This window comes from Muntiacus reevesi, chromosome 7 (genome assembly GCF_963930625.1).
Source record: "Muntiacus reevesi chromosome 7, mMunRee1.1, whole genome shotgun sequence".
Lineage (NCBI taxonomy): Eukaryota > Metazoa > Chordata > Mammalia > Artiodactyla > Cervidae > Muntiacus > Muntiacus reevesi.
Window position 1 is genome coordinate 10,613,448 of NC_089255.1, and position 23,231 is coordinate 10,636,678.

Below are 23,231 nucleotides of genomic sequence, written 5' to 3' on the forward strand. Positions count from 1 at the left end.
GAGATCATATACATTTAAAAAATACTGTCAGTAATTTTATACTTCTTAATATGGTGGTAACTTACATTTCTGAATGAAATTTTTGCTTTTTTTGTGGTACATTTAAGTTGAGTCAGCAGATACTGGAGTTATTTGAAGCATGTCAGCAGCAAGTAAGTGATCTAAAGAAGAAAGAACTCTGTCGAACAGAACTTCAGAGAGAAATTCAACTGTTATTTCCACGTATGTTTCCCTATTTTGCTTGCTTTTTAATTATATGCATTCCTATTTTAATTTAAAATAACATAATTCTCTTCTGTTTCTCTAGAAAGCAGACTTTTTTTAGTTGGGTCGTCTTTAAATGGATTTGGCACTCGGAGCAGTGATGGTGACTTATGTCTAGTTGTTAAAGAGGAACCAGTAAGTAATGAAACATTATTCTAAGTGTGTTTTTCATGTTAAGTCATTTAAGAAATTTCATATAAAAGTCATTGAGGGAGAAAACCCTGCTTTGTTTTAATTGCTTCTTTGAATTGTCTGTTTATAGTAATTCAAGGAAACTCAGGAAATGTTGCTGCTTCTGTTTTTTTTAAGGCATGTATACAGTAAAAATAACAAATTATAGCATTTATTTCTAAATTGTTAAAGCGAGGCAGTTTCACTGTGTGTTTTTAAAGAACTGTATCTTTATTTTGAAATGCCATTGGATTGGGTATGATACCAGGATGCAGCAAAGAGGAAGAGCTTGTCTTTTATCTGCTTGATTTATTTCCTTCCATTTGAATTCTCAGTGATTCTGTTTTTAATCTGTATTATTTTTCCCTGAAAGTACTATGGGATTTGGAGTTCTTATTTGGGAATTAAAGAGAGAGTTCTCTGAAATGTAAAATAAGACTATTGTGATTTAAAGTAATTATCTCTGATATTTTGACTTTGTTTCTTCATACTTAGCAACCAAATTTTATTTTTTATTATATTTATTTGCATTTCCTGTTAACTGATACTCTTGTATGACCTTAGTTCCACAAAAATTCTTGTTTATTAAACTCACCTGAGCAGCCACTTGAATATGCTTAAGTCTCTTCTGAATTACTGAAGATTAATTTCAGTGTAATTTTAATATGCCTTGTATTTCACCTCTTAAAAAATAAAAAAGCCTCTATTGAATGGTAATATTATTCCTGTTAGTCTAGTAACAAAAGTGACTTCTAGTTACTGCAAATCAGAGAGATTTATTCCAGGAAAGAAACTCCTGATACTTTCTAGGCTTTGATAGCATAAAAAGGAAAACTGAAAAAAAGAAAAGCCTCAGAAATAATAAACATAATGAAGAATACTAGAGTTTTAATTGAAACTTTTTCTCATGCAGTTAGATTATACTTTAGTTCAGTTCAGTCACTCAGTCATGTCCGACTCTTTGCGACCTCATGAACCGCAGCTCACTAGGCCTCCCTGTCCATCACCAACTCCCAGAATTTACCCAAATCCATGTCCATTGAGTCAGTGATGCCATCCACCCATCTTATCCTCTGTCATCTGCTTCTCCTCCTGCCCTCAGTCTTTCCCAGCATCATGGCCTCTTCAAATGAGTCAGCTCTCCTCATCAGGTGGCCAAAGTATCGAAGTTTCAGCTTCAGCATCAGTCCTTCCAATGAACACCCAGGACTGATCTTTAGGATGGACTGACTGGTTGGATCTCCTTGCAGTCCAAGGGACTCTCAAGAGTCTTCTCCAACACCACAGTTCAAAAGCATCAATTCTTCTGTGCCCAGCTTTCTTTATAGTCCAACTCTCACATCCATACATAACTACTGGAAAAACCATAGCTTTGACTAGAGAGACCTTTAATCCTCCATTCTATTCACATGTCTGAATCATGCTTGTCACAACTTATAACGAAACACCATGGATATGAACCTTATATTTAAGCAACTCACAATCTAGATAGGGAAATAAAACGTTACAGAAAGTTAAAATTCTGTTTATTTTTCTTGCAGATTATTTTTTGTACATTTATACTAAAGGAAAAAATGACATATAGCTGTTACAATATTTCTTTTAAAGTTGTGCTTTTAAGTGTAAAATCAGAAATTGATTTAGAAATATTAATGTTAAAGATAGCATAAAGGTTGACCTTTAAATAATTAATTTAATGTATATTGAAAAGTAACTCCAATGAAAAGTATACTCTATATGTTTTCTTTTTGTTGAGATACAGTAAGAAAATAAAACATTAAATTTAGAAAGATAATGAAAAAACTTTATTTTTAACTTTTCAGTGTTTTTTTCAGGTAAATCAGAAGACTGAAGCACGGCATATACTCACCTTAGTCCACAAACACTTCTGTACTAGACTTTGTAAGTCTGACATGCCTCATGTTCATATGTCGTTTGACATAACTATTTATTTAAAATGTCTCTCATTGTGTTTATTTTCTGATAAGAATTGTTTTATTTTCTGGTGAGATTAGGTATAATGTGGATTCTTTTTCCCAGGTGAATTTAACTTTTAATTAAAAGTAACCATTTATTTGCCAGTTCTTTCTACTTGCAAGCTGTTCCACTGAGGGTAGTCAGGAATTCAGAGATATGTAAGTTTTAGTTTTTCCTCAAACAGCTGAACGCTGTTAGGAAAGTTAAAGCATGAATGTAAGTAACTGCAGTGCAGAGTATCTCAAAAGCCAAAAGATATACAAGTCTTACTTCTATGTGAGGAAGAGAGCATCTCATCTGTTTGCAATGACAGACAGCTTTACTTGTTTTAAAAATATGATCTCTGAACCCAAAGCCCAAATATCACTCCAACTGAAAGCAAAATTAGTGACTTAGGCCATTTTATTGTAAGATTTTACTCTTTGAATAAGCTGACAAAGCAGATTTTAATCCACAAGTTAAGCCATTTCAAATAATTTAAACTTCCACAGAATATTGTGGGCATTTGAAGTCACACTAACTGTGTGATCTTGGATAGACTATATGTCCATTTTTTTAACAAATATTTCTTATGTGTTAGACTTAAAGGTGGAAAATACAAAGTCACTTAACAGGTTATTACCCTTGAACGACAACTGATAAAGAACGACAACTTTTATCAGTTGTAGGAAAGAAGGCAAGAGATTTATTTCAGTGGACTTGAATTTTGCATTTGTAAAATAAAGGATAAATCCGTACCTTAAGTGGATTTTTAATAATTATTATTAAAATCATAAAATATAAAAAGTGAAAAGGACCTTAGAGGTCATGTAATTTCTAATGAAAGGTGGTTTTTTTTTTTGATTAGTGTTTTTAATAATGGAGTAGTCAGATTAAGGGGTAATCAGTGAGTTTGGTTACTTGCCTGAGGAGTATAACTTGTTGGTGTCTGAGCCTTTACTCACTTAATCTTATTTTTCATTATACCTCATTGAATTCCTGCACATAATTGTATTTGAAGCTTGATGTATTTTATAATTTTGGTGATAAAAGCATTATAACAAAAGTTTTAGTTTTAACATGTGGTATTTAAGTTTGGTGGAGTACAAAAATTTGATACATGTTTTTTTCATACTTATTTGAATTTTTCACTGTCCCATGTATTATGTTGCCAGCATTTCTACATTTAACATTTTCTATAAATGTGATTCTATGACTGCCATGGTATCTTCCACGTGCTGTAGCAGAATTTAGTTATCCCCCTGCTGCTGGCCTATTTCTCCTATAATGCTCTGATGAAATTCTTTATAGGTGTTATTAGGTATTAGACCACATTTCTAAAAATAGCATATTAATATATAAAACCCTCTATATGGTATTGGAAGTTCTAGTCTTAGAAGAATTTGATAATGTCCTTTTGTCTTTGCTTTCTCTCTCAAAGAATGTATTTTCTTAAATTATTTTAGCTAAGTAAAATACTACTTTTAAGAAATGTTCATTGGAATACTATTAATTTGAGAAACATTTACAGATACCCATTTTTATCTTTTATCCTTTAGCTAGTTACATTGAGAGACCTCAGTTGATTCGAGCAAAAGTGCCAATTGTGAAGTTCAGGGATAAAGTCAGGTAAGTAGTTACTGAATCTTTTCAGTTGCTTTAGATAATTTTTAGCTATTCTGAGGTAGATAATTAAGGAGGGTGTGCTGTTGCATAATAGCTTTATTAGTTTTTGGAAATGATTTGTTCTCTTAGACGATTTTTTTGACATAATCTGAGCAGTTGTTCATGCTTAACTCTCTTAGCTATTCTGGTTGACATTTTGAATATTTGAGACTATTCATAGCTGAAAGAATATAGTATTTTAGATTTTTAAATGATCTCTTCCTTTTGGAAATATAATATGCTCTGAGAACATATCTTAATTCATGAAATTTGATGCATGTTTATATCAGAAGAGGTTGTTAAAAAAAAAAAAAGGTTGTTACTAGTATAATTATATCTACATGTTCTACTAAATAGTTTAGGTTCTGAATTTCTTATAGGCATTATTATTATAATTTATATAGGTATATACACTTGATCCTCATTATTCATGGATCTCATATTTGTGAATTTGCCTATTTGATAAAATTTATATTGTAACCACCTGAATTAATACTTGTAACACTTTTATGATTTTATAAACCTGCACAGAGTGGGCAAATTTTTAGTCACCTGATGTACATCTTCCCAAATGAGTTTAACAGTATGATACACTTGTCCTTTTGTTTCACCTCTCATATGCTGAACAGATTGCTTTTCACAGACTAGTTAGTGTGTTTTTCACAGTTTTGTGCTTTTGTGCATAAATTTGCTGTTTAAAATGACCTCCTAGCATTGTGCTGAGGTGTTGTAGATGTTTTGTGCACAAAGCTGTGATGTGCCTTACTGGTGTGTTAGATGTGTTTTACTTACGGATGAGTAGTGTTCTGCAATGACTTCACTTTTATTGAATGAACAGCATATTAAATGTCTTTAAATAGAAACTTACATAAAACAAAGTTACATATTGATCAGTTGATGAAAATGTGACTGTAGGCATATTGATAAATAGGCTGATAAAGATGTGACTGGGGGCTCCTGGAAGCCTAACCCTTTGTTTCCCATAGGAGCAGTGGCTCAGTAAATCACTAATTCAGTGTTTGTGATCACTGTGTAGAAAATAACTACTTCAGATAATCAAAATTGACTGAATATTTATATTTTTTCCTTTTTTTTTTTTTTAAACAAATCTTTAGATAAGTGATGGCTCAAACTTTGCTCTTCCTTCATCCAAACATCCATCCAGTCTATAAAGATTTACTAAATTTCTCTCAAGTAACAGTGGAACTTTTTTTTTCCCAATGGTGGAGTATTTTTAAAGCACAAGATATAGGGAGATAAAACATACATGTAAACAAAACTGTTAGCTGATTATAATCAGTTTTAAAAATGGTTGTAGTTATAAACAATATAACAAACAGTAAATATAAATAAAACTATTAACTGATTATAATTGTTTTAAAAAATGCTTGTAGCTGTAATTATATAAACAATTTTATTCTTTTTCAATTTAAGATTATTATACATGGTTTTTTCATTGTTAAATGTTCTTTATAAGCACCATTTTATCATCCTTCTATATATGCATCATTAAGAAGAAGGAACAACTGCATTTTGATCATTCAGATATAACTGATGTTAATGTTTTGGTGTTAACCTTTCAGTCCCTCCTTTATGCATATGAATGCATAAGAGCTTTTAAAAGTAAAATTGAGCTCATACTTTATTACTTAGCAATGTAGCATGAATGCTTGAATCATTGAATGTCTTCTGGTTTTATTTTCAATCACTTTACAGTATTTCCCTGAGTGGATTTACTGTCATTAACTTAACCATTCCCTGTTTAAATAAGCATAAAATTATTTCCATGTTAAGGAGTACTTCAGTATTTCCAGAAGTAGAATTGAAGAAAGCACTGTGGATATTTTTTAAGCTTCGGATTCATGTTTTTGGAAAGTTTTTAATTGCAGACTAGTTTCCATCTAAGTGTTTTTTTCCTCTTTTAAGTTACACAGAGGGAGTGCAAACTAGTTTCAGTGTTAGATTTGTACAAGCACAATTAAAGAATGTAACTCTACTGTTACACCATAAGCTTCCCAAAGCCAAATACATCTGAAATTTTAATATCACTATCCATGTTTATTAACGTGCATGAATAATCGAAAGATTATAGGATTTCTTTTCCCATAACAAAATCTGAAATGGTATATTTCAGATTTTACAGTTAAAAAATATAGAAAGGCATTTTATGCTTTTATTTAAGGCACTTTTCACAAAAAGACTCATTGTACAAAAGTTTGACCTGATAGTATATGAGCCTGTTACTTACGCATTAAGTAGTCTTTTTGAGTTTAGCCGTTCTTTACATATACCATTGTTATTGCTGTGTTTTCTAAATTGTGAATTGCATGATACCTTTGGTTTCAAAGAAGTGTCCCTTCTGTTACGTGTTTGGGTCTTACTGTTTTTACTAGACATCAATAGCCAAATTTGTTATGATATTATAATTTAGTAACCCTTTTGGAGGGAAAATAAAGTGTAGACAGAGCTTTTGTTTTTTTTCACCTGTACTTTATTTGGGTTTTCATTCCTACTTTAAAGCAAATGTTGCTGTCATTCAAAATTGATTGAGAATTTATAACAGTGGGATAACTTGCCCGGAAGTATGTTTGGTTATACAGTTTTGTTTATCTGAAAAGTATTACAAAATGAAAACTTTTTTTTGTTAAGAGTGATTGTAGCCTTACTGGTGTAATACATATCTTTCAATATCAGATCATACTAAAAGTTGTCTTTGGGCCCATGACATTTTGTATCATTGGATGAATGGATGGATATCAATTTAGTTACTAGGGAGTTAGTTTAATTTGTACTTGAGCTGAAATTTTTATCTTTTTTTTGAAAATAGTTGTGTGGAGTTCGACTTGAATGTAAACAATATTGTTGGAATAAGAAACACATTCCTTCTCAGAACTTATGCATACCGTAAGTTTTCTTGTGTTTATTTTCAGATAATTATTACCTTCTCTGTTTATCCTTTATTCCTTTATAAAGATGTGTGACACCTCTTTAATTATGTTTGTGTACAATATGTCTCACTTTCTTATATATTAATGTGTTACTACACTGAAATCACATACCACCAGTTATATATAACTCAGTAAAATGAATTTTGATAGTCTGTGATTTTAAAAAGTAACTGAAGTATGTTTTATATAGAAATAAGACATATCTATGGTAAGCAAAATGTTTAATAGCAGGAGGGATTGCTCTTTCTATCGGCATGGAGTTGGGAAATAATGTAAACTTTCAAAGAAACTTGAAAGCAGAAATGTCTTCTTACCATTTTTAAGTTTTAATTTTACTTTCAGTTGAAAATCGAGTTCGTCCGTTAGTACTGGTGATTAAGAAGTGGGCCAGTCACCATGATATAAATGATGCCAGTCGCGGTACTTTAAGCAGCTATAGTCTTGTACTAATGGTTTTGCACTATTTACAAAGTAAGTATTATGGGGGTTTTTTCTAATTTTTAAAATGGAAATGCAGTTAAACTTGATTATGGTGTCTTTCCTGTTGATCTTATATTCAGATATCGTTTTAAAAAGTTTTTTTCTAAGGCACATTTCCTACTTTCCTGCTTTGAACAAGTGTTTTAGGTAATGTTACCCCTGGAAAGCATTATAAAGAAGTTTCATTGTATTTTTAAATTTTGACAATTTCCTATATTTGCTTTAGTATTCAGAGAACTTTCACCACTGTATTGTGGACCCATTGTCTTAAGCCAGATGAATGTCTAGAGGCCTGTAAAAATAAACTCAAGCACCATTCATGATGTTCTTTTTATTTTTCACTTGAACCAGGAATTAAATTATTTTCCTTTTTCTCTAAATGATTTTCATGTTGATTTAAAGGAGCTTTTATTTTCTATGGGCTGTCCTGGAGATTGGATGAAATACTTGATGTTAATTAATGTAAGACCATTTACCAGTATGTCTAGGCTGTGATGTGTTCTGGCTTAATGTTTAACAGTTTAGAAAGCAGTGTTGTAATATTTATGTTTATACCCTTTCACTCAGTGATTTCATATCTAGAAATTTATCCTCAGATAAATAATGAGGGATGTTTATATGAATTTATATAAAGCTATTTTCATGGTATTTGTTGAAATAATAAAAGATTAAAAATAATTTAAGATTATAAAAAACCCATTAATTTAATGGTTAAATTAATTATGATATATCCTAATATTAAATTTATATGAACACTAAAAATAATGTTTTAAAGTTACTGAAGTAGAAGGAAACTCATGATATGCTGTCATGCACAATAAAATACCAATTTTATTCAAAAAATAGTTGCTATGAATGTGTATATATTCATATGTATACAAATATTGAAAAGGTGTATGCCAGAAATTTGTCTGGCATATTTATAGACAGTAATATTTATTTTATTTAATTTTTTATTATTTTATTTATAGACAGTAGTATTTATTTTCTTTATATATTACTGTACTTATAGATATTTTTATTATATATAAAGAAGTATATTTTTAGCTGAACAATGAAATCAAATGAATTTTTTTTCAGATTCTGAGAGAGACTTAATATAGTTTAAATGGGCCAAAATTTTGTGATTCAGTGATGATCAGAAAGGTTAGATATTCTTCCTCTGTTGTTAAAATATTTCAAGCTAATTATAATATTTTTGTTGCTGAACAGTCTTGGATATATACTAGTTTGATGATTGATTTGCCGCACCAAAGCGATGTTGGCTGTTTTAGATGCTACTTTACATATCACCAGTTATTTTTGTTCAATTTTATAGTTCAGTGTGAAACATTACCTTTGATGCTTTTATGGTGAACTGTATTCTTTTGTGAATTGCAGTTTACTTTCATGAAAAATAGAATTGGTTAGAAATAATTCTTTTATAAAATATGAATAATATGGCTAACACTTATGTATTACCACCTAGTATCTATTCATTTTTTAGTTTTAGTTGTGGTTTAAACATCAGATTTGACTAAAACATATAACATGCATGAACATTCACAATATGTGCCCTATCCCTCCATTCTTTTGGGTTACATTAGAAATTTTAATTTGATTGCTTTTTTAGGAAATGTACTTTAATCACAGAGGCTCCATGGAGGTTTTGTAAGCAGTAATTCAGATATTAGTGGGACTTCCCTGGTGGTCCAGTGGTTAAGACTCCACACTTCTGCTGCGGAGGACCTGGGTTCCATAACTGATTGGGAAACTAAGATCCTTGATGCTGTGCAACGTGACCAAAAAAGGACAAATTCAAATATTAGTATTTTACCAGTGTGATAAAATCATGTTAAAACTTGATTTAGATTTTGTTAAATGTATTTTATTCTTGACAAAGTGGTCTTATTTACTAAGGTGATTAGTAATTTATGGCACTCGAATCAGCCATTTCTAGGTATTTGTTAAAAGACATCAGCTACCCAGACATACTGTGTAATTCTGTACTTTGGCAGATTTAACCCATTCCTCCCTAGAAGAAATTAGAGAGATTGAAATAAGTAATTGCTTTTCTTGTCATGCAAGACTCTTCAGGTGTATTGAGCAGTTTTAGCTCTGCCACAGTTAACTAATTTTTGTGATTTTGGCCAAATAATTCTACCTTGCTGGCCTTAATATTCGTCTGTAACACTAATAGTTAGATTAGATGACCTTTAAGTTTCGTTTAACTTTAAATACGTTAATGTCTTTTCTGTCATGAACAGAGAAAGGAAACAGGTCCTCTCTATGTAGAAAGGTTGAAAAAGTTAACTAATGCATTTCCTAGCACAAATTTCAACAATTAGGACTGTAGCATGCCAGGCTCCTCTGTCCGTGGAATTTTCCAGGCAAGAATACTGGAGTGGGTAGCCGTTCCCCACTCTAGGGGATCTTCCCAGACCAGGGATAGAATCTGGATCTCCTGCATTGCAGGCAGATTCTTTATTGTCTGAGCCACCTGGGAAGCCCCAATTACAAACTGCATATGGTTGAAAATGTGACTCCTGAAAGCAAGAGGGGAAAACTCATTGAGAAGAGAGTTTACTAGCAATCTAATATTAAGAGTGTTTTGAGAGAACAACATCGAAACATGTATATTATCTAGGGTGAAACAGATCACCAGCCCAGGTTGGATGCATGAGACAAGTGCTCGCGGCTGGTGCACTGGGAAGACCCAGAGGGATGATTCATGTCAATGTATGGCCAAAACCACTACAATATTGTAAAGTTAATTAGCCTCCAACTAATAAAAATAAATGGAAAAAAAAAAAAGAAATAGGTGAGTCAACATTTAAAAAAAAAAATTAATAGTAAAGGCAAAAGTGTCAATTGGTTAGAAATAATAATATGAGTGAATGAATAGTCGTGAACTGTTTACCACGTTACCAGGTATAGATCTATCTTTAGGCATTTTTAAATTCTTGCATTTTCAGAATTAGTGGTTGTTTAGTGTCTTTGAGGATCTGCTTTTTTTTTTTTTAATTAGTGTAATCTTTGATGAATTAGCATGGAACATATGTGTGTATAAGTTAGTGAAGGCCTGACAAGAAAGCGCTCATTCGAAATACAGGCAAAGTAAAATTGTATAGATTAAGTCTGTTCAAGGTATAATCTGTTGGTCTTTTCTTTTAATAATAAATTTGTTTTATTTTGCTTTTTAGAGAGCAAAATATTATGACTTCAAAATAGATGTCATAATAGATGTTACAGAGATTCTTCCAGAATCTGTATTGCTTTGGAATAAAATATTTGGAAAAACTATTAAATGTTTCGAGGTTACTATCAGGATAGCATTGATAAATAATTGCCAGAGTACATTAATTGCTTCTCTAATGATTAGTATTTTTAAATCTTTAAGGCAAGGGATTTATTGAATGATAACCCTGCCCTCAAAAACTTCCACATTGCTTAGTTCTAAAGACTCTTTTATCTATTGAAAGACCCTATTCCAGTGTTTTGTGTTTATTTTTCTCTCCTAGCATTCTAGTTGTGATTCTGTCACTAGAATGCGATAATATTTTTGAAAAAGTTTCTACAGTCTTTTATTTTACTGGGAGTGTTCAATGGGTATAGAGTTTAGATTTCTAGACTTAAAACTTAAACTAATTTCTAGTAAGAGTTTTCAATTTGTCGTCTATGTTATAATGAAAATTATTAAAATGCTATTAAATTGTTAGGCAAATACAGAGACTTTTAAGATTAAGTGACTGGGGCTTGAGTTTATTTGTAAGGTCTTCTAGAATTTGAGCATTTGAATGTCTTTAGGGAAAGAAGATATGTAGCCTTAATTCCTGAGGGTGATTCTGGTAAGTAATGAGTGAGTTTTTTTCTCCTAATATTCTTAGTCATATATTGTGAACGTTCCATACTATCATGGAAATTTATTCTAATTTTATTTTATTTATTATTTTGTTCTAATTTTCAACTTGGGAGTAAAGTGTGATACAGAAAAGATATTTAAATAAAGCATCCTACTTTGTACTATGTGGTAAAAATTTATACATTTATAATCATAGTTGGAGACCATGTAAATTGATCATAATGGTTGATTTTGTGTTCATTAATGTATTCCAGCACTCATTTAAAAATTTTTGCTTAATAGCAGATTAAAAGTGAATTAATGATTCTTTGTTGCTGAATTTATTTAATTACAGTTGATCCTTGAACAGCATAGGTTTGAATTGTGCGGTCTACTTACAGATTTTTATATATATATATATATATATATATATATATATATCAGTATTTATTATATGATCTATAGTTGGTTGAATCTGTAGATTTAAAACCTCAGATATGGAGAGCCAACTATAAAGTTGCATGCAGATTTTCAACTGTACAGGGGTTGGCACCCCTGATCCCTGAGTTATTCAAGGGTCAGCTGTCTATATAATGTATTTATAATTCTTAAGCCATAGTTTACTATGGAGTATTGTATTGGTCTTTAATCTTAAAGAAATCTTATAAATGTGTTATTTGTATCTTACCATATTCAAGACACTGTATTTTATAGTTGTTTCTTGTATTGTAAGTATTAAGCACTTTGCCTTTCTTGTTGTTCCATCTACATTATAATGATGTGAAATTACAGTTAATGCATTTAATGAAGTTGGATTCGGGGAAAGCTGTTGAAGGGTGAAGAATGGCAGTTAAAAAATACAATGACATATGAAGATATTGATTCTTTTGTATAAAATTTTATTTTATAGTGGATTGGTACAGATCTCCTGATTTAGATTTCTAAACTTTGCTGAGGTTTTCTTTCTTAAAATATATAAATGAAGTCGAAGATTTTTTTTTCAATTGTTTTTTTTTTCCTCAGTAGATACAGTTTTCTGAAACTATCTCAATTTTGATATTATTATTAGAAGAAATTAAATAATAAAGGAACAATTATGATAGAGCTGTTGTTCTTACGATGTAGTGCCATTGGACTGTACTTTCAAAGTTTTTTTTGATAGTTAGAACCATCTTAACAATGTCTGTTTAATATCTGTAGCACAATCCTTGTCTTGCTTATTTTGTGTGTGTGTCTAGTGTTGGACCAAATGTGTGTCCATTTATTGATGATCTATTTTTCTAAAACCATGTAAGGAACATTGGTTTACATAGAAGTATACATAACTTATTAATAGACCTTAAAATGTCAACTTTGATATATTTTGAATTTTAATTTTTAGGAATCAGAATTAATTTCACAAAATATGTGAAAACTGTTGAATTTTAGCATAAACCCATATAGTCTTATACCTGTGGGTAGCTGACAAATTAATTGCTTTGTAAAATGAATTACATGAATCACGGCAGCTTTAAACTTTTTCTTTTTATAGCCTTACCTGAACCCATCCTTCCATCCATCCAAAAAATTTACCCAGTAAGTGTTTCTTATAAATTATTATAATACCTGTTATGACAAGTGTATATGGAACTATTATGTGCAATATTATTGTGAATAAAAATAGAAATAGTTACCTTCTAAGTTATAATAATATTTTCTACATAGGCTGAGGTAAACATTGACCACTAGAATGTTAAAAATATTTCATATAATTTTTTGGAAGTCTCTGCTATTTTTTTTGATTATTGGCAGACAATCTTGTCCTTTATGTTAATGATGGAACTTTTTGTATGACACTGATGATTATCATTAATGGGAATGAAATATACTTAGTTGGTGAAGGCACATTTGGACTCAGACCAGTTTTCTTCATGTTACTTTAAAATGTAATTTTAGAACACTTCTTTAGTAGCTCAGAAGTTTTACAGCCTAACATACGTATAATTTGAAATCAGAGGAAAAAATTTCACCTAGAGCCAGACATCCTGGAATGTGAAGTCAGGTGAGCCTTAGGAAGCATTGCTACAAATGAAGCAAGTTGAGATGGTGGAATTCCATCTGCCCTAAGAAGTTGAACAATTGGATAACCTTTTAATGTTTCATTTGATCTTATCAAGTAACATTCTAAGAGGTAACATGTACACTGTCCTTGTATGTACATTATTAAGAATCCTGGTGAAAAAGAAAAAAAAAAAAAAAAAAGAATCCTGGTGAAGTTAATTAGAAACCCTCAAGAAATGAAGTATGCCTACTAGAAAAAGTTTAATATATACTCAGTTTGAGTTTAGAGAAACCTTGGTAATGTACATATTAATAATCTATATGAATATTTTTGTTTCTTTTCTAGTTTTTATGTTCTTTTTTTTCCCCAGATTTCACTGTTTCTTTATTTATATAAGTCTTACCATTTCTGTTTTCCTCCATAGTCATTCTTGTTCCTGGTTTTTTTGGAAATAATATTTAAGCTGCTTGCATAGAATGTTTGACCAGCCTTTTAAAACTACATTTTTTACCTGTTAATTCATAAACTTTTAAGAAGAGTTTTCTGAACTTACTAGTCATGCTATATAGGAAACATAACATCCCTGTTGAGTGATCAAAGTTTTTCAAAGAACTTTTTTTATGTATGAGAAAATATAATAAATATATTGACATAGAACCTAAATTAAATGTAATATAATCTTTGATGATTGAGAAGTGATGTTCTTGTTTTTGAACATCAGTTATTCTTGTAATGCTCACATGTAAGGTGCTGGATAATATAGGTTCACTGTAAATAGAGTCTTGCTGCAGTGGGGGCCTCTCAGTTCATGGGGGGTCGTCTATGAGAAGAGACCATTTAACAAGAAGAACCTTCTGGAATCTGTCTCATCTTCCTCCTTTTAAAAATAAATTTCTGCTATGAAGAGCTGTTATAATGAATGTATAGTATAGCTGGGTATCAGTATTTATTCTTTTAAGTAGTATGACAAAGAAGACTTCAGAAAGTGTAGAAATGTAAATAACGTGAACTTTTGGACCTATTCTTGAATGTTTTCTTCCCTCTATAAAGTATTTTTTTGTCATTTTCATGTTTCTTCAAAATTTAGAAAATATTAATTAAAAAGTTAGTGTAATATTTCAATTCAGTTGTGATATTGAATTATGAAAGAAAAGGATAAAACAGACATCTTTATCTTTGAAAACTATCACGATATATAGCATTATTGATTATTACTTCTTAATTATTGACTTAAAGCAACATCAGTGATAGAGGACAGAGTGTTTACTATTGAGTTAAAGAAATGAAATTGACAAGTTTAAATATATAAACTCAGATTAAGTGTGTGAAGGGATTTTTATTTTAATGTAAGCATTTTATGAGATTTACCTACTACACTTATGCTAGGTAGATTTATCAAGACAGCTTATATTTGTTTCCTTCCCTAGTGATATCTTCCTATTTTCAGAAACCAAAGTTAATTCCAAAGTAATACATTGAAAGTTGCTGGAGGTAACCATAGTGTGTTATTGTAGATGTGCAGTTAAAATAATGATGATGCCTGGCATATACTGAATAATCAATAAGTAGGTAATACTATTGTTACTTTTCTTTCCATATACATTGTATCATATAATTTGTATAACGCCCTGTGAATGCAATTATTTTCCTTGTATTATGGATGAAGGAGCTTGACCTTTGGAAAGCTAGGTAACGTGGTTAAGTTCATGTAGCTAATGGAAGAACAAGGTTTCATACCTAGGCCTGACTCCGGAACTCAGGCTCTTCACCACTTCATAGTAGTACTTCTATTTTGTGTTAAATACTTTAACTCCTTTCAAAAGTTGGAAGATCTCATATCAGATGAAGTTTAAAGGCAATTTATTTATCAATCTTTAATATACATCACTAGATTAGTGATGATCTGCTTATAGCTAAATCTTGGTAGAACGTCAGTGTATCATTTAGTTCTTTCTATTCACGTAAAACTCCACTTAAATGCTCTGTATCGGTTATCCTTTTCTTTGAGATCTTCCTCAACATTTCTTTCTAGGCTTTAATAATTCATATTCTTAGAAAATTGTGCAGCTTATATTTCTTTGCCTAGAGATGGAAAACAGTCATCTTTCATTTAAGTTATACCTTTAGAACAGTTACCAAGTAAACAAGTTAACCCAGTTTAATGTAGTCCAGAAAGTGCTTAATTGCCCACATTTTGGACTTTAAAGATTATGACACACCTTCAAAAAGTGATGGGAGTCTGGCAAAAGGTGTTTTTGTTAGGCAGTTGTATGGACAGAAACAGTGAGACTTTTCAGATGTTTTTTGAGATTACGTATTTAAATTTTTCTTAACTTGGTATTGTGAAGAGAAATGGAAGATATGTGTCTTCAGCATTTAAATATCACTTGGAAAATGGTTTTAGGAATTAAGTCATTGCATATTTGGATATCAGAAGCCCAAAATAAGAACCTTAAAAAACAGTAAATATATTTTCTGTGTTAAAAAATTAAACCAATAAATATCAATAATCCAAAGGAGAAAAATGCTGTAAGAAACAGGTTTTGTATTGGTTAAATTGTCTTTCTATGGATTTAGATTGTAGTTTTAAAGGCTGCTTTTATTTCTTTGGCTTTTGGATTACTCTTTCTGTGCTCTCTAATCTGTTAGCTTAAACTCTGCCCACCTTCATCCTATCTGAAGTAACATACTCTATTTCAATACATAAATGCAATTGGGGAGCTCCTTTTAAAGAAATAACTTCGATGAAATTTTTCTTAAAGCAGAAAATCTTTCTGTACTACGAAGGATTACCAAAAATGGGGGTTACTTAAGGTTAAATCGAATTCCTTTTTACTCGTAGCTTCTTTTAGTTGGATCCTAATTTTTGTTTGTTTGTTTGTTTGTATTTCTCCTTTAGTTCTCCCTCAGTAGGTATGATATGACCCTTTTTACATATGATCTTGAAAAAGAACAGTGGCGCTAAGACAACACAGACCAGGGTCTTTCAGCATTTTAATACAATAGGCCTTATAATGCTACAGTTTTAATCTCACAATTACTGATGTATTTCTTTAAATTACTGAAAAAAACAAATTTTAAAGGAGGTTCAGACAGTTTTAAACTTCAAGTAAGAAAATGGCTGCTCTGTTTCAGCATCATTTTGTAAATTGAATGTTTATTGTGCTAAGTGCTAGAAATCAAAATTAATAAGCTTTCAGAGCAGAAATTGTTAAACAGTGACCCACTTTTCTTTTTCCTGTCATTTGAACTTATACCTTTTTGTTTAATTTGCTGGAGAATATTATTTCAATTTTACACTTTAGAGTCCTAAGCCCAGTTTTATGCTTAACAAGAGAGAATGTAAGAGTAAGACAAGAGACCTGTTCTCCCTTCTGCTGTTACAAATCAGTGCTTGTCTCTGACCCCCTAGTCTTTGGGATAAAGAAGATTTCTACTTGGGTCATGACCTGTAATATTACATCTGTTAGATGTGTAAGGCAAGTCCCACATTTAGGAATGCCATCTTTGTGAATTGTGGTTTGAGTAGGATATTTTCTTCTGGCAAAAAGATAATCACTTCTTGGTAGTTAAAATTATTGATAAAATTATAGATAATGGGGCAGGAGGAGGAGATGTTTCTATTTTCTTGCCCCTTGTTTTTGCTGATGTATTTTGAGAATACCATTAAATAGGTGCACTACCCTATTTCTCCGTGTTACTGGGGTTATTCCGATTTTACTAATTGAATTAATATCCATAAACCCAAGTTTGATCTGTTGGGTAGTTGAGAACCTTAAGTATAGTTGTCATTCCGATGTCTGGTTAAGTCTTTTTGTTTAATCGTTTTGTTTTTAAAACTTTCTACTTAGTGGCAAAGGAGAATATAGAAAACCTCTTTTGAGGGTACTGTGAAAATTACCTGAAAAAGTATTTTCTAACATAATGGATATGTATTACTTGAGAATTTCTATAGTTCAGTTTATTTTAGAGCCACAACTTTCTACTAATAAGGGAAAGATCAGATATGAAAATGAATGGCATTCCATAGGCAGAAAGAATAAGTACGCACTGGTATTCTTTCTGATAGGTGACTTCTTTGGGCCTAGAAGGCAAGCACATGATGTCCTCCTTTGTGAATATTGTACCAAAAACGGATAGCTCAGTGTTGCTTACTGATTTGAGTTTTCAAGTTCAGTTTGTGTTGAACATTATTTCTATTCCCTCTAAAATGCAACATACAAAAATGAAATAAAATTGTAAAAATTCTTAAAATCAGTGTCAGTACTATTTATATATTAAACTTTTATGACCTTTGTAAGATTTTAAGTGGCAATTAGAAAAAGCTCTTACCTTGAGGTATATTTGTAAAGAAATCTATATTTATTGGATGGAATCTTGGTATGTACTGTAAGGTTTTATTTATGAATTAAAAAACTTTTGCTCCCATGGAATTCATTTGGTTAACTGAGTGATATACCTCAGTTGAGGATTAGAATGTCTTAGTTTTTCAGGTTCTTTCTGGCTTAGTCCATACATTGTTGAAATCTTTACTGGGAGAAAATCTTCAGATTTCCAAATTGCCAATGTAAAGAAAATTCTCTCTTCTCCAGACAGCCTTATATTAAGATTTATAAGGTTTTTTTGGGGGGTGTGTTTTTAAATGGCCTCACACATTTTTCCTTTTTCTTTTTGATAGGAATCTTTTAGTCCTTCTATACAGTTGCACCTTGTACATCAAGCGCCATGTAATGTTCCTCCTTACCTCTCAAAGAATGAATCAAACCTTGGGGACCTCTTACTGGGCTTTCTGAAATATTATGCTACAGAATTTGAGTAAGTGAAACTTCAAATTGTGTATATTTGTGTATAAATGAATGCAACAAATTGGGTCAGAAAATGTATTTATCAATTTCATTGTTATAAACTAGTTCAGAAATGTGTAGTTTATAAAATGTAATACCTAATGATATCCTGTTTCAAGCTAATAAAAAATAGTAAGCCTACTATTTGGAGAAGGCAATGGCACCCCACTCCAGTACTCTTGCCTGGAAAAATCCTATGGATAGAGGAGCCTGGTGGGCTACAGTCCATGGGGTTGCTAAAAGTCAGACACGACTGAATGACTTCACTTTCACTTTTCACTTTCATGCATTGGAGAAGGAAATGGCAACCCACTCCAGTGTTCTTTTTTTTTTTCCATTTATTTTTATTAGTTGGAGGCTAATTTCTTTACAATATTGTAGTGGTTTTTGCCATACATTGACGTGAATCAGCCATGGATTTACATGTGTTCCCCATCCCGATCACTGCAGTGTTCTTGCCTGGAGAATCCCAGGGACCGGGGAGTCTAGTGGGCTGCCGTCTGTGGGGTTGCACAGAGTCGAACACAACTGAAGCGACTTGGCAGCAGCAGCAGCAAGCCTACTGTTAGTTGATTTCAGTAGCGATCTCCTTTTATATTTAGCTGTCTCTTTACATAGTAAGACCTGTGTCAGGTCAGTCGCTCAGTCGTGTCCGACTCTTTGCGACCCTATGAACCGCAGCATGCCAGGCCTCCCTGTCCATCACCAACTCCTGGAGTCCATGCAAACCCATGTCCATTGTGTCGGTGATGCCATCCAACCATCTCATCCTCTGTCGTCCCCTTCTCCTCCTGCCCTCAATCTTTCCCAGCATCAGGGTCTTTTCAAATGAGTCAGCTCTCTGCATCAGGTGGCCAAAGTATTGGAGTTTCAGCTTCAACATCAGTCCCCCCAATGAACATTCAGGACTGATCTCCTTTAGGATGAACTGGTTGGATCTCCTAGCAAATGCTATATAATTTGGAATATATATTTTGTAGGAACTTAAAATTTGTAATAAAAAATACAAGCTAAAACAAACTTGGAAAAAGATGTAGTTAATACTGGATATTTGGATAAATAGTTGTGTTTGTATGATATATACATCAAAGAATACTTCTCATTTTTTTCTTTTTTGGTGAGAGTGATATATAGACATGAAACAGTAAAGTGTGTAATCGGGCTGGCCATAACTGGAAGTTCTTATGGGAGTTCTTAGTCCAGATAGAGTAGAATTAGGAGTTGTATGCACCTCTTCTGATCAATTTGGGAAAGCTTGAAGGAGGGAATGAGAGAGTTTAGGAGTGGTAAAACATTAGAGGAGGAGAGTACAATAATAGTAGGATACTGTTTTGGAAAGGTTTGGAGGGGGGGAACAATAATGTAAGAGCAATAATTGCTATTACTTGGTGGGGAAAACTGTTCTAAGGAGATCATATGCATTATCTCATTGAGTTTACATGAGTTGATGTTATTTTATGCCTGTTTAACCAATGGGACATATGGAGAGGTAAGGAAAGTGGCCAAAAATCTCATAGGTAGTAAGGGGAATATTTCAGATAGTTTTGAATGCAAAATTCACTCTCTTAACTATGATACTTTACTGAAATGTTGATACTATCTGCTGTCATACAGAAGTTTTGAAGAAACCTGACTCATAAAATGAAACAGGGCCTGAAGAAGTATTATTTAATTTCCTTCAAATAAACTTCCATCTGTTTTGTTTATGTTTGTATCTCCATTACCTTGCCCAATGCCAGATAGTTGGTACTTGGAAAATACTTGTTATAGAATCATTTTGAAGGATAAAGATTATGGATGTAAGTCAAAGATCCTTAAGGTGACTTAAAAATTACTGAATTAGGTTAACAAAAGGAGTAAGAAAAGTGCTAAAGGAAAGTAGTTCAGTAAGAATGAAGTTTTAATAATCCAGGTTAAAAATGATTAGGACCTGAATGTAAGTCTAGACAGCAAAAATATAAAGGAAAGAGGAGCCTTTGTTTATATAGAGATGAGGAAAGATTTAAGTCTACATGGGACATAAGAGACTATAAAGATCATTCTGGAGTTAAGATTTTTTTAAGATGTTGCAATGATAATAGCTAATGGTTCATGAATGTTTCCCTAGTGCACTGCAGTATGCTGACTGATTCCCGTGTACTATCTCATGTAATCCTCACAATAACCCCCTTTCAAGCTTTGGCAGTTTGTGAACTTTGTCCTCTGATGATACAGTTAGATAATTGTATTCAGTTAGAGAACCAGGACTCGGATTCCAGTGACTCCAAAGCCACGTACTTAATTGTTAGACCGCATCAGCATATCTGTGGTGTTATGTCAATTAGATATTGGGGGAGGTTTGTAGAGAGGGAAAGGATTCATAGAAGAAAGGTATTTTTCTGCCATGTTGAGTTTAGGATTAGAGCATCTAGGGAAATGCCTTGAAAATCAGCTGCTTTTCAAGTCAAATGACTGAAACAAAGTGATAGACGTTCAGGTTTGTGTGTTAGTTCACTTTGAGCGTGCTGTGTGGCGTGACATGGCACTAGAATGCTGGTGCTTGGAGAGAGGTTTTGAACTTTTTTAGATACACTTGTTATGATGGTGCATGATTTAGGTGACATGTTTATCTCCTGTTTGATCATGTAGTGCATTGCTGTTTCATACCAGATGTTTTCAGAAATTTGACTATAGGAAGCACAGCCAAGAGTGTAGTCATGGTAATGAACCAGGTGCCTGTTTAGGAATTCTCGCAGCCATTAGAATGGTTTGTAAGGATTTCTTCTGAAGTTTGAGATACTCAGTTAAAAAATTCCCTTTACTGAAAGACAAAGAATTAAGTGCCTGTGAAAGGATGCTAGACTACATGGTATAAATGTTGCTGAGATTTTTATACAGCCATTTAAAAATTGCTAAGATTTTTTTACCTACTTCACTCATAGCTTTCGCCTTAAACTTTGCTGCTGAAAATTACAAAAATGAAGCCAAATTTCTAGAAATGTACCCGGGAGCGGGGAACTGACAGTATAGGAGAAAGGGGGTCAGATGGCTCAGGGAATCTGGAAAAATACAGTCAGTTTAATCATTTTGTATGTTAGGAAAAAGAAAAGTGTAAGTTTTAAATGTCTTATAGACTCATAGATACTGTAGATTCTAGGAACCTTAAAAAGTGTCTGTTTTATAGTTGCCTTTATTTTCTTGATGCCTCATCACTCATCATTACTGGTAGTCTGTCTATTGAATTAAAAATACATACTTATATACTTAAATACATACTTTTTTTAAAAAAAGGAAATAACAAAGGTCCAGTTTTTCTATCTCCTTTCTTATTCTTACTTATTCCTTATTTTATTTAATCAGTAAGTCAATGAGTGCCTACTGTATACAAGGCTATTTTCTCTGCACTGGGGATATGGCAGTTAAAACTGTCTTCATGGAGTTTATGTAGAGAGAGTCATGGAGAGATAGACTATAAATAAATAAAATGTATACTATGTTAGATGGTGGTAAGTGGAGAAAAATTTTTTTAAAAAGATTCTGATGTATTTAGTTGTTGCAGTTTTAATACATGTATTGCCATTTAATACCTAGCATAGAGACAGAATATTCTCACCAAAAAGGTGACCTTTGAAAAAAAGACCCAGTGGAGAGGAAGTTGTGAGTTATGTGTCTACATGGGAGAAGAACTTTCTAAACAGAAGGAAGAGCAACTGCAAAGACCCTGAGGTGGAGGTTTGCCCATGTTCAAGGAACAGCAAAGAGACCACTGTGACTGGAAAAGACTGTAGAAGTTAAGGATGTCAGAGAGTTGAGGAAGTCCGTGTCATGTAGGGTCTTGTAGTGAATTTTGGTAACTTTGAATTTTTCTCGCGAAGTGGGAACTCACTGAAGGGGTTTCACTAGAAAAATTAATGTGATCTGATTTAGTTTGTAACATGTTGCTGGATGAAAGCAGACTGAAGGGGGAGCTAGAGGCAGAAGCAAGGAGACAATTTAGGAAGGTATTGTGGTAATCTAAGAGAAACCATGTGACTTAGATAAAAGTGGCTGCAGTGGAAGTGGATGAGAAGTGGTCAGATTTTGCTTATATTTTAATTTGCACCAGATTAATGTGACATAAGAGAAAGAGAAGAGCCAAGAATGACTTAAAAGTTTGAGACCTAAGCAACTGAAAGTGTGGAGCTGCCCCTAGGTGTGAAGCGAAAAACAAGAAACATTAGTGATTTTTAATGTTTTAAGGTTGAGATACCCACAAAACATTCAAGTAGAGATTTTAAGTGAAAGTGAAGTTGCTCAGTTCCTCCGTCCATATAGGATTTTTCAGGCAGGAATACTGGAGTGGGCTGCCATTTTCTTCTCCAGGAGATCTTCCCAACCCAGCGATTGAACCTGGGTCTCCCGCATTGTAGGCAGATGCTTATTTGAGATTTTAAGTAGAGAGTTGGATATGTAAGTCTAGAGTGCAGGAGACAAGTCACAGTTTTAGGGGTTTTTCATCTGGTAGATGGGATTTAAAAGCTAGAAAACTTTTTGAGAAGAGAGAAAAGGCCCAAAGACTAATAAACCCTTAGATACTCTGATGTCTTAGGTATACAAGGTTAAGAAGATACATGAATGTTTTAAGTGATGCAATGAAGAGAGAGAGATAATTTAGAAGGTATATATTCTGTGAAACAACTGGCCTAATTTCTCGAAAAGTCAAAGTCGGTTTAAAAAAAGTGGAGGGAACGTTTCCAGATTAAAGAGATGGAACGTTCAAATACAATGGATGAAGCTTGATTGCAGTCTGATTGGGGTGGCAAAATTATAAAAGGCATTTGAGTTATATTAATGTCTTTTTTTTTTTAATTTTTAAATTTTTTCATTTTTTTTTTTTAGTTGGAGGCTAATTACAGTATTGTAGTGGGTTTTGTCATACATTGACATGAATCAGCCATGGAGTTACATGTATTCCCCATCCCGATCCCCCCTCCCATCTCCCTCTCCACCCGATCCCTCTGGGTCTTCCTAGTGCACCAGCCCTGAGCACTTGTCTCATGCATCCAACCTGGGCTGGTGATCTG

At 32.5% G+C, this 23,231-nt stretch overlaps 1 protein-coding gene across 3 annotated transcripts in view; it reads left to right on the forward strand.

Moving 5' to 3' along the window:
• Positions 1 to 23,231, forward strand: part of TENT2 (terminal nucleotidyltransferase 2) — a 61,677-nt gene that overhangs the window by 26,833 nt on the left and 11,613 nt on the right. For 2 of the 3 annotated variants that reach the window (XM_065940271.1, XM_065940272.1), the window contains exons 6-13: positions 108 to 222; positions 308 to 399; positions 2,259 to 2,337; positions 3,951 to 4,020; positions 6,884 to 6,960; positions 7,347 to 7,475; positions 12,836 to 12,879; positions 18,024 to 18,160. In XM_065940271.1, coding sequence (XP_065796343.1) covers positions 108 to 222; positions 308 to 399; positions 2,259 to 2,337; positions 3,951 to 4,020; positions 6,884 to 6,960; positions 7,347 to 7,475; positions 12,836 to 12,879; positions 18,024 to 18,160 — 743 coding nt within the window. The remainder of the gene's footprint in view (positions 1 to 107; positions 223 to 307; positions 400 to 2,258; positions 2,338 to 3,950; positions 4,021 to 6,883; positions 6,961 to 7,346; positions 7,476 to 12,835; positions 12,880 to 18,023; positions 18,161 to 23,231) is intronic. The other variant, XM_065940273.1, reaches the window with a different exon arrangement.